Source organism: Daktulosphaira vitifoliae, unplaced genomic scaffold, assembly GCF_025091365.1.
Source record: "Daktulosphaira vitifoliae isolate Bord-2020 unplaced genomic scaffold, ASM2509136v1 Scaffold_1, whole genome shotgun sequence".
Taxonomy (NCBI): domain Eukaryota; kingdom Metazoa; phylum Arthropoda; class Insecta; order Hemiptera; family Phylloxeridae; genus Daktulosphaira; species Daktulosphaira vitifoliae.
In genome coordinates this window covers 65,010,736-65,028,134 of record NW_026099572.1, presented here as the reverse complement: position 1 = coordinate 65,028,134, position 17,399 = coordinate 65,010,736, and the positions used below count along the sequence as shown (strand labels likewise).

The 17,399-nt window shown below is 31.9% G+C and overlaps 1 protein-coding gene across 4 annotated transcripts; it reads left to right on the top strand.

Annotated features, from left to right (window-relative positions):
* Nucleotides 1–691: 691 nt before the first annotated feature.
* Nucleotides 692–10,644, top strand: LOC126896197 (prolow-density lipoprotein receptor-related protein 1). Of its 4 annotated transcripts, none has more exons than XM_050668769.1 (10): nucleotides 692–870; nucleotides 6,534–6,935; nucleotides 7,806–7,936; nucleotides 8,005–8,248; nucleotides 8,360–8,659; nucleotides 8,726–8,900; nucleotides 9,459–9,583; nucleotides 9,662–9,772; nucleotides 9,898–10,045; nucleotides 10,421–10,644. In XM_050668769.1, the coding sequence occupies exons 2-10, from the start codon at nucleotides 6,572–6,574 to the stop codon at nucleotides 10,521–10,523; spliced, it is 1,701 nt and encodes a 566-aa protein (XP_050524726.1). In that variant the 5' UTR covers nucleotides 692–870; nucleotides 6,534–6,571; the 3' UTR covers nucleotides 10,524–10,644. The 4 variants fall into 4 exon arrangements, with proteins under 4 accessions (XP_050524726.1, XP_050524725.1, XP_050524729.1 ...); XM_050668768.1 differs by lacking the exon at nucleotides 692–870 and adding an exon at nucleotides 1,911–2,229; XM_050668771.1 differs by lacking the exon at nucleotides 692–870 and adding an exon at nucleotides 2,534–2,553.
* The last annotated feature ends 6,755 nt before the right edge of the window (nucleotides 10,645–17,399 follow it).

The following is a 17,399-nucleotide window of genomic DNA, read 5'->3' as shown; positions in this document are numbered from 1 at the left end:
TTTACTGATAAACTTAATAAGTTTATTTTTGCATTTAAATCTTATTTTCTAGAATAAATTAAATAATAAATATATAATATGTCTTAATTTTAACTATGAAAATTCAATCATACACTANATTTCATAAAATTCGGTTCAGTAGTTTCGGCGTCCATCGCGGACAAAAATCTGACATTAGATTTTATATATATAAGATATTTTAAACTACATATTATACATCTAGATTAAAATTTTATGAAATTTCAATTTTTTATTTGATAATTATAGCATAACTAAATCAGAATCAAATTAAAAAAAAAAACTAATTTTGGCTAGATATTTCATAAATTGGACCTACTCGTCCTACACCAATGTTTATAACATATGTCATCCTGCTGAATTGAAATGAAACCTAACCCAATCAAACTCGTAGTATACTTAAAGGATTATAACTAGTTTAATCAAATGTTCATTCTAAATGACTTCTCTTGTGTTTTTCAAGAAGGATGTTGTGCAAAGACCAGTTATGATGTACAACCTATTTAAAGCACTTAAAACACAATGTTATCCTTTGTATTCATATTCATGTGTTACAGATAACGTTCACTCATAGGATATCGTCTAAATTCAACGCGTCCGGTTAAAAAAAAGATGATAATAGTTGATTACAATAGTTGATGCGTAAGCTATTTTTCTATTGGTATTTGACAACAACTACACGGCACCATTATTGTCGTTGCAAAGAATTGGCGTTATGTGCTAAATTTTCCTATATATTATAAACATAATTGACTATTATTTTTTAATGAAAATACGATGAAATTGCGTCGGTGAAAACTGCAAGAGGCCAAATCGTTTTTGTTTCTGGGAACGGAACAGTGAATAAATAAGGTAAAGAATTATCGCACCCGGTTAAATAAGTACGTGAGTAGTTTATTATGAATATTATAATATCGAAAATTAATGCGTGTGCCGCTGAAAAAGTAAATAAATAAATAATAACGGAAGAATAGTGTAAAATATAATACAGAAAAAAAACGTTTTCTAAAGAAAATCGAACTTCCCTATTGTTCGGGGCACGTCTCGCCGTCCCGGCTAATCAGCTTAATATTATTTCGATGCGTCCTCCGTGTTTAGCGATCCATTGATGACGGAACGGTGGGACGGCGGCGGCGGCGGGTCACGATCTGCCGGAGCCTAATGATCGGTTTCGGATTCTCCGCACCGATGAAATCGGATATAGGCCCACCGCAGTCATTGAGTCATAATACGTATGCTGCGCTGGCACGAATGAATCGCGTACGGCCGTAACGGCTGAGGGTAGTGGGGGAGGCTGTTGCTGTTAATGCCGACGTCGGTATGAGACACAAAAGAACATCCGGTGGACACCGCAGGAAATCGGGTAGCGTGTTATGACTGACTGACGGCGGCATCGTTCTCACAGCAGCTGTACAGCAAAACGATTTGAACTTTTTTCAGCTCGCGCGATACTTCATCTTTGGTGGTCAATTAAAGTTTCTTGGTAAGCTCAGGTTGAGCACTTAGAAACATTACCGATATTCGCGAACCACACGATTCTCGTGCAATTATCTCTCATGACTCTACAGAACGTGTCGAGTTTACGACGTTTGTGGTCGCAGTCGCATATTTAATTCTCCAGTCGAACTCTTTCGGTTTTAGCTCCCGACATGTAAATCTATCATCCCCCGGGCGCAGTGAACGGTGCCTTAAAAAGGTATTGTCCTCAACGGCCGTAGTGATGGTGGGGGCGCCAGGTGGTGTATGCCAACCGCGTGTACACATATATGTATATTCAGGTGTTTTGTTGTATTTAGGAACGCATTAATACTTGTATTTCACGAAAAAGTAAGAGGTAGAGGGGTGGCGACGGCGGAGGTGGCGGTGTTGGTAGTGCGGCACAGCAGTTCCATCCGGTGTCTGTTCGAGCTGGTTCAGTTGGTTATTTCGCTCACGACTCGCAACATCATCACAACAGTCGCGTACCGGATCTCGTAGGCACGTTGCCATTCTCATATTAAATTAATTTATACGCTAGTCTGTTGTGCGTTTGGTATTATAAAAAATTGTGTTTTGTGCCGCCAACTGGTGACATTGATTTGTATGCGAGTATCATAATATAATTGTAGTGCTGCAAACCGGTAACAGCGTTTGTCACCGATCTCGTGAATCATGAGAGAAGTCGTTGGATTTTGCTAGCGTCCAAGAAGAGTTAATTTCGCGTTTTCTAAGGTAAATGATATTTGAAGGTTATCTAATTTGTCTGTCTTCGGTAGTAAAGTAGTTCTCGTACATTTCTAGTCAGTCTTTACCTTTTGCCGACAATGTCGTACTCGTGTTCATTCCACTTAGACGTGTTTTTTATCAGTAGTTAGAGACTGAATAAATTTCTGTGGTTTATGGGAGTCAGAGACGCAACTGAGGGGCTTATACTTTAATACGGGCTCTCCAAAATTTCAGAAAAACCATACGTTTTGTTGAAATTGAGCCCACGATGAAGATGTTTTTGGCGGAGCGCCCAAGAAAAACCTCCAAGTGTCTAGTTTTCTGTATCAGGTTTGTGCGTTACAAATTAAGTTCAAGTGCTCAAACACTAGAAATGAATTGATAAGACGAAAAGTAAATTATTCGCGTATTGCTGTTTTTGAAATTCCAACATGATTTTTATTACATTAGTGTTATCATTTTTGTTGCTCGTGGTTACGCCAGACCTGACTAATAGGAAAATCGGCTTCTGACGTCACGCGTCTTTATAAATTAGCATATTATTAGGTCGTCGAGTTAGGTGACCTGATACGCTAAACGTGTAATTGGTAATAAAAAGGGTCAGATGTTTGTTTTAGCTTAAATGTCATGTAGCTTGGGGAGTAAATTTGACGTTACACCCTCGGGCTTTAAATCAACATTTTGGTCGGCCGAGTTACATTAGATTGTGAACGTTATTTTTCGGTAACTTTAGATTAGTAAAACTTTCCCCTGATTAGAGTCGGTATTTACAGTAAACTTTTGTAGCAAGCCGATTAAATGATGACATAAATAAATTTATAATTGTTAATAATCGGCAAATTAGCAAGTAATCAATTAATAAATCCCCCCAGTATGTGTTGATAGGGTCAGGATCTGGAAGCAACAATTATAATTAACGTTAATAATAACGTGGTCAAACAATGAGCCGAAAATTCCATTATTGTCGAAAAGAGAATGATACANATAATTGTTAATAATCGGCAAATTAGCAAGTAATCAATTAATAAATCCCCCCAGTATGTGTTGATAGGGTCAGGATCTGGAAGTAACAATTATAATTAACGTTAATAATAACGTGGTCAAACAATGAGCCGAAAATTCCATTATTGTCGAAAAGAGAATGATACACGATAAAATAATTGTGCTCAAGTAAATTATAGTTGTTGCCGTGCACGAACTAATTTTTTTGTTTTTTTTTTGTAGTACATAATAGTCTCCGGGCGGTCGCAGTACTTAAATCTCATGTGAAAAGTAAACTTTATTTAATTGATTTTGTGTGTCTACCGAGTGATTAATTTTTTTTCCAAATCAAACTCTGGTGACCATATAAATTAATTTTTTTAATTGACTTCTTAGTTATTCGTTTTAATTATTTATTCAAATAATATAACATCCGGTTGTTGGTATAATGTTGTACTAGTTGGTAAGAATAAACATTAAACATTATGTGACCAACACGTACCTGCTTTTCGAGTGTGTCACTCGAATTTTTCAAATTATATTCTTACTCGAAATTCCGTTAAACCAGCGAAATTGCTCTTAATTAATTAAGTTTTACATGTGACTTGTTTCATTAACTTTTAAATTAAATTCACCGTCGTAATTATGTATACTGTACATGTCATTTAATTATTGGTTGTGGTAATGTTTGACTATTTAAATATATTTTTTAAGCTTTTTTACTTGGGAAAATAAAATCTTTGTTCGTTAATGGAGCTCGTCTTTGGGATAAACGAGGAAGTTAACAGTTATTATGACCGCTTATTCGTTTGTTGACTTATTATACCTAACAATTAACGTGTAGGGTACGGGACAGGTTCTTATTTAACAATCATATTATCATTGCAACAATAGAGTTTCCATAGCAGTGAGAACCTGTTGTCTGTTTTTTTCCTTTATAAATCGCAGCAGTAATTTTTTTAAAATACCCAAATCATTTTTTACCTATTGTATTTTTTTATAGCCAAAAATAAATAGTATCAATCTGATTTTTTGCCACTACTTTACCTCGTGTATCGTAAAAAGTAATACAGTGCGCGTCGATTAGTTTTTAGGTATATCGTATTTCTTTTAAAATCGCAACAAAGGTCGTTGATAAATATAGAGCGATTTTTACGGTTGAGTTGTTTCTTTTTTTTTACCGTCGGTATTAGTTGCAATTTTAATATTTCTATTCATATTCAGTTTTCGTTCAATTCACCAAACGCCTATCTGTGTTCATTCTTAAAAAAAATAAAGTAGTTTTACTCTCTTTTCTTTCCGAGTGAAAACCTTCTGAGGCTATTGTCGAATGAAGAAAATAATGTCATGTCACGGCATGCAGTACTTACCTGCTGCTCTCCACCGGGTTTGGTTTAGCCACTTACGTCGTAGAGTGCTATTTAAACGCATAGCATCTAAATTGACTTCCCAGGTGGATTTTTTCCATACTTAAGTGTTGTCCCTGGCCGATGGTAGAAAAGTACGTAATTGTATTTTGATAGAGCAAACCCCATGACTCGTAGGTTTGTTTTAATTAGACAATTCCCTCTGGTATTTGTCGTGACTCGTACAAGTTACTCGGATACATACTATTTATAAATAACCAAGTAAAAAATCAATTGGTTTATTATTGTTTACAAATTATATGGCCCATACTCGAATTTACCGTCGAAACCATAATAAGGTACTCGGCGGCGGCGGCACAGTATTCATTGGCGTCGCTATATTCCCATGATTACTTTCATAATATGATGACGAGTCAGCGTGCTTGAACCGTGTAATTACGAACCGGTTAATTAGTTTTCTTGCGCACACATATCGGAAATCACCGTAACAGTTTACCATTCATGATCGAGATGTAATTTATTTTGGACAGAATGCGCGCGATTGTATTTATTATATGTAGTTCTTCGTATTAGAGTTTTGTGTACTGACGTCTTTGTAGTAACGACGCTGAGCAAAGCGCATTGTGTACAAAAGGTATCGGAATGAGATCGGCTCGATGGAATCCGCACAACTGGAAATTAAAAAAAAAAATCAATCAGAATTCTTGGATTGTTTTCCAACGAGGTCCGAGTTACACATGCCGTCCGAATCTCGATCGAGAGTATTAATCGTATTAAAGGACACGAGACGATGAAATGTTTACTCTCGAGACGTTTCGAACGATTACCGTGAGAATATTACCCGTAACACTTTTTTAAGGTCCGGAACATGGTCCAGGGTGGGTTTGATGTTAAAGTAATTATCGGACGATTTAAAACGTTCGCGAACGTGTCTGCCGGTTAATAAAACGCCATTTAATTGTCCATTAGAATACAGACGGTTTTGTCAGTGTAAAAGTTAAAACGTGTTTCGTGTACACACCTATCCCTTAACAACGACCAAATAATAAAAAACTATCAAATAGCATTCCGAGTTTATGTATGCGCACCAACCCGACGTGTGTTTGTACAATACAATATATCGACTCTGTCGGTAAATGTGATGTTTATGCAAATCGCGGCGTTCCCTCGGACATTGCCCATGAACTGTTCTGTTATTAGTCTTATTTATAATTCACATATATATATAAACCTGTATGATATTTTAATATTACAATCGCTTAATGTTTTCGTTGGTATCATCTCGCACACCCACGTAAAAAAATTCCATATTTACTCGGTCGTCGTTGGTCATTATCATGTTGGCGCACACCGGTCGGACACATGTTCCCATTGTGTACGGTCGATGCCTGAAACGCACGATTTTAATGACCCATTGAAAATATGAGAAAATATATTAAATCCAACAATGGTGTCGTTTGATGTTTCATTCATATTGATTAGCAACAACGGAAGAATAACAATATTGTTGTAATATGCGCCGTGTCCGGTCGTTCATAATAAAAATATCATCAGCCGCCGGCGTTTACGCAACGTGATGTGTCGTGGTTATTCAATGGGCTTATCGTAGTAAATAAAAAACACTCGGTAAACTCGATGGAAGTCGAAAGCTGAATTTGTTCCGCGATAAATTTTTATCTCTCAACTTTTCAATAGCCTCTCCGGACGATATCGTTCACGCTTTTTGTCCAATCGATGTTGTGTCATTCGAACATTTTTTACTCTTCGATCGCATGCCGTACTTTCCCATAGCTGGGGGAATAGTTCTTTTTAATTTGTGTTGCTTTGAAAAACGTTATTTTATCATTCGCCTATGCCTCCTCCTTCCAACGAGAATTGATTCATTAAACAGAATTACCGTAGATGTCTAATATAAGAATAATTGTATTTAATTAATTAATTCAGTCTTGATTTATTTTCCAGTTGAAGTCACGACATTGCCAAGGGATAGGGTAATAAACATGGAAAATCCGGCTTACAACCCGGAGGAAGGGCAGCGTATGGCCAACGAGTGTCTGGCCGCGAGGTTATTGTCCGGAAAGGACAACGTAGCGGCCGGAGGCACCACGGTGTCCACCATTTACGACCCACGCGTGTACGGCACCACCGTAGTGACGCCCACGCCGGGAACATTCCAGTCTGTCCGGCAACCTAAGAGGTGTACCTGCTGGCAACCGCCTTCGGACATACCGCATTTGCATAAGTGCAATTCTCCACCTAGGCCCATGTGCCACACCAACATGTTCGCCCTATACACGTTTCTGTTCTTCGCCGCACTCATCTGTCTGGCCACCAGCATACTCCTCTACGTCACCCGTGTACAAGGTGAGATATATTTGTGTATGGTGTTTTATTCGGTCGCCGTGGTAGTACCATCAATAATTGTTAATATTATTCCCATTAATATCGCTCTGTTGCGCCTATCCCCCCAAAGTTCTATTGTACCAAAGCCGTGGTGTCGATGGGACACGAACGGTCCGCGGTGAAGTAATTCGATTTTTAAAGCAAACGACAAAAGAAATATATAATAATATAGCACAGTGTATGATGTACGTTATTATTAAATGGTTAGATCGGTAGTTGGATTACATTGTACGGCCCGTGATAACATCTTTAATACGTCGTTTGTGTGCCCGAAACGACTGAATGCCATTCAAAACCTTATTTCAATTCAACGATGAATCCATTGATAAAACTAAATTAACTGTGAAACACAATTTTATGACGCTTAGTGAAGTTCTTCGCCGATGTAACGTTGAGAAATCTGTTGGTATCAAACGCTCCAGCGAGCAAAATAATTTCGGTAGTTTTTAATTCTCACTAAAGTAACGGCGACATAGTTAAATACTTTTCGAATCATACTTTACTACTCCTTACGTCTATCTAAATATTAGTCGTTTCAATCATCACTACACAATACGGTTGATTAGTTTTTTTATCTAGATAATAATCAATCAACGTTATTCAAATTTGAATTTTACTCTAAACGAATAAAACAAATAAAGGTTATTTTATTTTACGCTAAACATTTTGAACGCACATTGCTCGGAAATTAATTATTTCAATACGTTGCGTCTAAAGAGTATCTCCGATGCGATAATAATGACTTCTGCTTGTGGCTCTACATCTATTCATACTACTTATTTCATTCACTATAGTATACAGTTGCTTATAAAAAATTTTGTTTCGTTGTAGTTCCGCACAAAGATAAAATTCCATTAGTAGTCGAAGGAGAATTTCAAATCACGAACATTCCTTACACGATTGGTTTTGTCAATAGAAATTCTTCGGAGTTTTTAGCTTTGAGTGCCAATATAACTGCTCAGGTATTTATCGGTTTAAAGTTTCACGATAATAATAATGTTTTAATTGATTTTATATTGTAAATTAACAGCTGGACGACACGTTCAAAAATAGTGAACTGTTTTTGTGGTACGATGGCTGTGAGGTGACAGATATGAGCCCCGGCCAGTCGAAAGGGATCCAGGTGCAATGCGAAATCAAATTCTCACAAGAACCCGAGGCAGCCATCGGAGTCGGCCAGATTGGCATCGCGTTTCTGAAAACGCTGCGCATACAACACGGTCACACGTGGCTGGGCAATTACAGTGTGGACGTACAGTCCATCGGGTTCCAAGGTATACATAATATGAGCTAGTGCTTATGAGTAACTTTAGACCACCGTGACAGGTCTATCTTACACTGCGCAACGATTGCATTATGATATGGTGTAACTTGTATGGTTTTAGTGAGTGGCGAACTGGGCGTTTGGACCGAGTGGTCGGAATGGAGCGGATGCGAAGATCCCGGAGACTACGTAGCCACTAGGACTCGGAAGTGTCTGACTCGAGACACCCGGGAGCCCACCAGCGTAGACCGTTGTCTGCTCATACCCGGTAATAAGAGTGACTTGGATTTGATGCCGTGCAGGATATACTTGTCTCAAAACTCCGACTTGGACGAATACTTTACCGTACCACCCGCTGTACCGACTTCCACGGCAAAAGCTGTTGTGGAACAGGCTCCGGCTAACAAAGCCTCCGAAAATGGTAAGTAATATTTTATCAAATAACTTCCACTGTGGACGTCATTATTAATTGGTTTATGTTTTTCAGTCGAAGACAATTGGATTTGCGACGAGTGCAAAGCTGACGAGGTCTGTTTAGCCGACCGCGACGAAGGAATTCTGCAGTGTCTGCCGAGTTTGGACGTTAAAGATTTAACCGGTTGTGGAGGCCATTGCGGCATCAACACTCAGTACTGTCAAAATATTCACAGAAATGCTTACACGTAAGTGCATTATTAATAAAGTATTGAACTTTCGTCGATATTGCTGCAAAGATGTCAATTTATACATCATTTATGTATAATTGGTAATCGTATGGTTCGCATGTAACCGCCGACGTTGCCGGTCCGCAATGAACCCCTAAAAAATAATTAAAAACTTACTTTTGGTCCGTTGCAATTCGACATTCATTTTAAAACGTTCTGACGTGCTGTCGAATTACTATTATTAAATCAATCAAAACAAACACTTAATGGTAATCGAGAATACTAACGAAACTGGTTTTATTAGTCGGAGAATCGACTGCACTTGGTTCAATTGAATTGTTTTCTTTGGGTCGATTAACCGCAGCCTAGAAACCATGAGTCCATCTTTTTAATCGATTAACTTTTCATTAATCAAAATTTACGTGTTCATTGTAATAATAATTCATAATAATAATAATGGTATTTTGAGTGTTTATCGGGAAATTACTTTAAATGATTTTTTTGGTCTTGCGTTTTTTTTTTTTTTTNTTTTTTTTTTTTTTTTTTTTTTTTATCAATTTTTTAATACTTTTTTAGATGTGTGGATACGTCGTCATGTTCTAAAAATGAATTCGAATGTGCAAATCGTATGTGTGTTCCGGAAAAGTCCAGATGCAACGGCACATTTGAATGTGTTGACCAATCCGACGAGAAAGACTGCGGTAAGTAAAACTCAGCAATAAACTGTCTGGGAATTTCGTTGAAAATAAATATACTAAATTATTTTTTAATCCGTTTAGAATGCGATCTGGATACACATTTTCAATGCGGTACACAATGTTTGCCAAAAATTAAAATGTGTAATGGCGTTTTGGACTGTTGGAACGGGCACGATGAACTGAATTGTACACGTAAGTAATCCAACTGATTGTCGATTGAAAATATGTAAATATGCGCTACGGAGGTACTGTGATGCGACCCAGACTATCTGTACGCCCGTTTATTAGGTTTCTGATTTGTTTCTATTGAAATTTAGATTGCGAAGACGGTAAATTCGCTTGCAACACATACGATGAGTGCGTCAGTGTGCATAGGTATTGCGATTCGTATGCTGACTGCTCAGATAAGTCAGACGAACCGTTCGGTTGCGACATTCCCTGCAGAAGTAATGAGATAACTTGCAGGTATAATCAATTCGTCGCACTTCTTCCTGTAGAATTGTTGTCACGTTTCAAAAGAAATTGTTCGTTTTTTATCCGTAGAACGCTCGAATCGCTCAAATTAAGTGCAATACGATTACAAGTCATTTTTTTTTTTGCACCTGAATCGCTTATGCACCTAAAGTAGCTTAGAAGTAATTTTCAACGACACGCCTTTGTTTTATAAATTATGTATATATTGAAATATGTACATAAATCTTTCAAGTAAAAATTATATTTTCACTTCTTGTCCACTCTAAATGAATTTATTTTGCAACACAGTGGGCGCGGTTGAAGTGTAGCATACTAGATTGGTGTTGTATAGTGTCATTTTTAACCAGTTTTTTTTTTATGTTACAGAAACGGCCGATGTGTAAAAATCCAACATATTTGTGATGAGTTAGAAGACTGCGGAAGTGAATCTGTTTATAATGAAACGTACTGTCAATTTGTGAAGTATTAAACTGCTAGATATTTTGTACAGACTTGCACAGAACTACTTTAATATGTTTATATTTATATTGTTATTATTCTATTATGTTGTAAATTTAATATTTATTGAATAAACCAAAATTATAGTTAATTTTCTAGCAAACATGTATTTTTGTCGTCACACTCCACTCGGACGTTAATCGTTCTCTTCGTTTGGTGACTAATGACCGACTTATTAGTTACTGAGAAAAATAAATTTTCAAACAAAAAACACCACGCCTTGTAATAATGATTATCCTACGAAAATCCGAGTGTGTTGTGTCTAATCAAGGCATATAAAATAATCGACCATGACTCTGATTTCTGGAAACTACAAGGTCATTGCCATCATTGGGCACTGTTCTTCGACGACAAAGTTTTCCCGTGATCATCTGAGTATGACGACTTACGTTACATTCAAAAGATATGCGACATGCAGTGCGTATTGACAGTCGACTGGTTTGGATTTAATGAGTGCGCTAAACCATTACGTCCTCAACTGAAAAGGATTGTAAAAAGTGTACAATGTTTCTTATAGATGTTCCCAATTATATTCAGTCTAGTCCTTTAGGACGTAAATGATTTTAATGAATTATTCAATTGACTACATTATAAACAAAACAACAACTCGAGTAAAAACAGGATTGTATTAACCCAAAAATTAACTACCGTAATTGTGTTGAAATTTTAAGTTCATTAAATAACAAATAATTTAATTAGAACTTACAACTGATTATATGTTTATTATACACATAATAACGTAGTATAAATTGTGTTGAATGGATGATCATTTATACTTGGAAGCAACATTTTGGGTTGGATTTAGATTTTTTGATATTCTTAAAAAATATTAGTAATACAAAATGTTGGGTTTAAAACAAAACTATTTTTCACTCGAAAAAAATAATCTTTTTTTTTTAATTGAATAATATTATTGTTGTTTGATATAAAAAATAAATAATTTAGCAGGTACAGCGCAGTAAATATTTTAGGTTCGTTTATAATTAGTGTATCCAACATTATTCACAAATAAATGTATTATACAAAATAAACACAATTTCACACACTAAATTTTGAAATTCAATTAATTTAAATTATATATCTTGTTAATTTTTTCTATGTTATCACTAACATAGAAAAAAATTCACATAAGAGTTGTCGAATGACATTATAATAATTATTATTGTATTCAAAATCTTTTATGTGTATTTTTTAACACTTACAATAGTTTGTCATTAAAAACATGTAGTTTTTTAAATAAATAATAGTGAGATTAATATGATTTTTTGATTAGAAAAACTGCAGTTTTGGTATATCATTAGTACAGAATCACTAACATTAAAATGTAGATCATTAAAAAAGTACCCAAGAAAAAGATCCTAAAATTATTGTAAATTTAAAAAATTCAATTTATAAAATATTATATTAGATTATAAATATTATTTGAGAAACTCCCAAAATATTTTTTGTTTTTAAGCGTATAATGTACAAAATTGTTCATCTAAATTTTTTTAAATTTGTATTTAATTAAATTTATTCTTAATCTTCTTTAATCATCATGTCAAAAAAATAATATTTTTTTCAGAAAATTACAATTTTGCATTGTTTTCATTTAAACAAAGAAGACATTTCGTCCTCTTTTTAACCGATTGGTTTTTGTGGCAGAATTGTATTTCATTTAACAACTACTTATAGTATGCAATTTGTAAATTTGTTATTGTGGAATCTTGTTTCTAAGAATAAAATTTTTACAAACATAAATTAATATGACAAGTTAATTTAAATTTTCAAAATACGAAAAAAATTGTTTAGATATCAAGTAATAAGTTAAAAAAAATAAAAATAAAAATCTAAAGCATCTCCTTATTTTCAAACTCGAATTTAAAAACACACGAGAACGTATCATAATTGCATACCCAACTTGCCGTCAATTCATTATTAAAATTACAATGAATTTTATTAGTAATTATTGCCATTGCTGTGTACAAATATACAAAGTATATTTGAGTATATACAAATAGACAAAAAGAATGTAGATTAATTTTTAATTTATAACAACAGTATTCACTGGTTATTTGTTTTTTAATGATTTTATATTTTTCAGGAATAATTAAATATGAAAATATTACCTGATTTAAATAGTATTATTTTACAAATAAATGGTAAATTTTAACTATAACGTATTAGTATTATTCAAATAGATAATAAAATGAAAATGTAATATTAGTATAAAATAAGTAAACAGTATCTAAAATGATAATAATTAAAAAGTGATTAATATTAAATTTTAAAACATCACAGTTAAGACGAATTAATATAATAAAGACATTTTTAGATGTCTAATTGAATATTTTGTTTTGCAATAATCGCAATTTTAATTTTCTTAACATTTTTCGTAAATTTCGATGTTAATTTAATGCTGTTTCATAAATTATAAAATCAGTTATATGTATTTTAAATAGACATTTTTTTAAATTTTGATAGTATAAATACATTGAGTAAAATACAAAAAAACATTTTCCGATCAATAAGAATTTGTAACTATCTGTTTTCAAGTATTATTAATTGCTTTGAATAAATGTTTTGTTCTGTGTTTGTATTCGTATAAATGTGAATTCTTTATTTAATGTATTTTAACACTTTGGTAGAGCTACATTATTATTAAATAAAAAAACGTTGTTTTAAATTTAAGGCATAGAATTTTGCAAAAATACTCGAAACTAAATAATCATAGAATTGTTTAATATCTATACTACATTGCTGATTGAATTATATACATGGTGGTCTTTTTATTGCTATTCACTGGATTAATCTTAAAATAATAATATTTATGTAAGTTTTTGGCTTTGGATAATTCCATATATATATATATTTATATTTTATAAAATATTTTTACGTTCATTCCTTATATTTTATAGAGGTGATAAATTATTTTTTTTAATGGCAACATAAATATTTAACTATTTTACAAAATAGAAAATAATGTAATTAATAAAATTACTTATGGATTGAACATTAGAAACATTTAATAAAGGGTAAATATATATACTATCCAAAGCTAAAAAAATGATTATTTTAAGATAAGTCGAGTGGCTAGCGTTAAGAGAACCACTCTGTATAAGTCTATAGATGCACAACATTTACATCGAGTAAACACACCTATACGTTACTTAAAAGAGGTTCCTGTAGTTAGTTTAATAAATGCACAATTGTTCCACGTGATCGCATAATAAAATTTGTCAATTGAATTATTTTTCTTGGTTTGTTGCATTTAGCTTTGAAATATTATTATATGTTTTATGTAGTGAATAATTTTGCCTTCATTAAATGATCATATTAAAAATTTCAATAGCCAAGAACAGTATAAATTTGATGCCCTTTTTGGACACACAATCTGGACTGACTTTAAAAACTGAGATCTCTTAATTTTATCAAAACTTCTTATAAATAAAAAAAAATATTTTTTAAAAACAAAAATTAATTAAAAATTTGATTTAAAAATGATACAGTAGAGATTTACAAATTTAAAAGTTTTAAGTTTATTCTAAATCAAAACGTCAATGAGCACATATACATGTAACTATTTTTTTAAAAACAATCTTTTTTCAAATAAATTCAAAAATATACTTCATAATTCACATTGGTTCGTGATAATTTCAGAGTAGACTGCAAAAAATATAACACTGCATTTTCTAACACTAGCTTGTATAAGAAAATAATATATTTTTTGAAGAGTTTTGTCTTTCTAAAAGGTGTAAATATTTCGAACCATAGTAATAAATGAATGGATAACTTGAGAGTGTATAATAAAGAGCGCAGTTTTTTTTTTCTTTATTTCCAAAATTAGGATTTTTCGTAATAACTCCTCGAGGAATCCACAAATAGAAGTAAATTTGGTATTTCACTCAACATTTTCATACAAATTAAAAAAACACTTGATTTTCCAAAAATATATTAAAAAAATTTTTTTTTGTCCCCAAAATGACCTTTGCTAAAATTTTCCTTTTTAACAGTTAGATAATTTACGAACTTTCATAAAACTTACAAAAGAAGAACTGAAATAATCTAATTTTTATAGTTACACGATATAATCAAATGTAAATAACAATACATTACTACCATTCTTAACTACATTTAATTATCATGAAACATTTGCCCTTTAATTTTAATATAAAATGATACAATAAAATAAAACAAAACGGCTTTAGAATTTGTATCTAATAGAAATAAGGCGTTCAGTAAGTAAGGAAAAGGGTTTCTATTGTTGTCATTGTTTGTAACAATTGATCTGTTTCCTTACTTTTGAACTCTCTGTATAAGTAATTAAACTTGCATATTATTAATGTCTAAAATTATGGATTCCATTGATGTGTAAGTATTATTTGCCTGACTTACATAGGTAAATGAAATATTTTGTAAAAGAGTAGGATAAAACTGGGTTGTTCAGTTATATATATTTGAATTGTATGAATAGTACGAGCAGGTAGTTGGCATACCTTTACTATTCTATTTTCTTTTTGAACATTCAAAAGCAATTTTAGTATGAATATTTCAACGATTGGTCTCTTGCTTAGACAATGTTTATGAATATAGGTAAGAAAACGGTCTAGAGGTCTTCTTCACTCCTACTTAAAATATTCTATGACCTACGAAATACAATATATTTTTTCATATGTGAATGTCTTTCTAATCAGAAATCAAAAATGATAAAATTACACTTTGGAAATAATTTTTTTTTTCAATTNTTTCCTTATTTACTGAACATCGTTTAAAAGTACTTAAAAATTCTTATACAGAGTGTTCAGTAAGTCAGGAAACGGGTTTCTATTGTTCTCATTGTTTGTAACAATGAGAACAATAGAAACCCGTTTCCTGACTTACTGAACACTCTGTATAAGAATTTTTAAGTACTTTTAAACGATGTTCAGTAAATAAGGAAATAGGTCAATGTTACAAACAATGAAAATAATAGAAATTCGTTTCCTTACTTACTGAAAATTAAAGTATCACAGTGGTAGGAAAAAAATGTATAAATATATTGTTACACGTAATAATTTAATAACAAACAATATTAGGAATAGATAACAAATAAATCATCTGGATAAGATAAAGATATTCTAATAAAAATTTACATAGATGAAAGATAAAATAATTTGTCTTTTATCTTTATAAAATGCAGACAAATTGTTTTTTTCATTTATTAATAGTTTTCTTAATATTTTTTCCTCTTTTCTATTCATGCTAAGTGCTATTTTCATCACTAGTCATTTCCATGCTGTACCTTCGTACCACCTAGTTATAAAAATGAGAATAATATCCATAATAACAACACTCACTCCTCGCCTCCAGTCATTAATTTAAATTGTTGACTTTCAAGATACAGGTCCAAAAGTTGATATTTTCTTAATTAGATAATTTTCTATTATATAAGTTAATTAAATATGTATGTTACCATTTAAAAAAGTAAAGTTCACATCCCTATACGTTATGAGGGATGATCCTAAAAAATAATTAATAGCTAATAAATCAATAAATATATGTAACTAAAAAAAATCAAGTATGGTTTTTCTAATATTGCATTTGTTTTGCGAGTTATCTAGTGGTTTATGATAAACCGATCACCCCTTAGAAAATATTACCCCTTATATTACTCTGCAGTGTGATTTATTGTGAATACTACCTCTATTTTATTATTAAATAATAATTTTTACAAAAAAAAAATAAAAAATAAATGTTTTTTTATAAACCATAGTAAATAGCAAGTTTATTGTAAGTAAAACTTATTTCTGATAGAAGATTTCAGGGGAAACTTTTCAAACATACATAAGAATCTCTAATTATTTTACTAATGTTAAATGAGGAATTGAATTTTCACTAATCAATGATTAGTTTTGTAACATTACTTTTTGAATTAATATAATTTTTAGTTATAGGTGAGAAGGGTGTATAACGCAGAATAATTCTTATCCGCGAATTTTGGTTAAAATAGAGGGACGCTAAAAACTACCTCACTTCTCAACTTTTCTAAATATTTATTTGCTAATATCTCAAAAAATAATGTTACAAAACTGGTTATCGTCTAATGGATATTTTATTTAAACCATTCATCTCTATTTATAATAAAAATAGGCTATTACTTAATTTTTAAAAGTTACTCTTAAAATCTACCCTTAGAAATAATTTTTTCTTAAAATAATCTTGATATTGATATTGATATGGTTAATAAAAATAAATCAAATTTTATTGGTCATTAAAGCCAAAATACATATATTTTCAGTAAAAATGACCGAATTTGAATATGCATGGCAATGGAACATCTACATCATTTGAATTATATCAAAATTTAATTTTTTTTGTGTAGTATACGATTGAAAAAGGAAAAGCATTACACGAATGAGTCTTTTATGAACAATCGTTCTCTTAAGACAAAAATCATGTAATATTTAATAAATTTTTATAATTTGCTTCAAATGCACGCCAAATTATTTTACGAAAATGATTTTAACCATTGTCAGATATCAATCAATATTAATAAAACAAAATATCTCAAATTCACTATGTTGGATTTTGATTGTACTTCACTTTTTAAATCTAAATTGTGCTGTTTAAATTCATATTGATGTAATGTCAATGTAATTGTTTAAATATTTTTTGTTAAAGTATACCTCTTTTAAGGATTTCACGTTAAGTTGATAACATTATATTAAATATAATTATATATTTTTTATATAATTATATAATTATAATAAAATTAAAAACATCTCTTTCCTTATCCTGTATATTTAGCAATATAATTATTTCCAATTTTGTGTATGTACAAAACAATCGAATAGACTGAAAATATCAGTAAAATTAAGATTATATACGT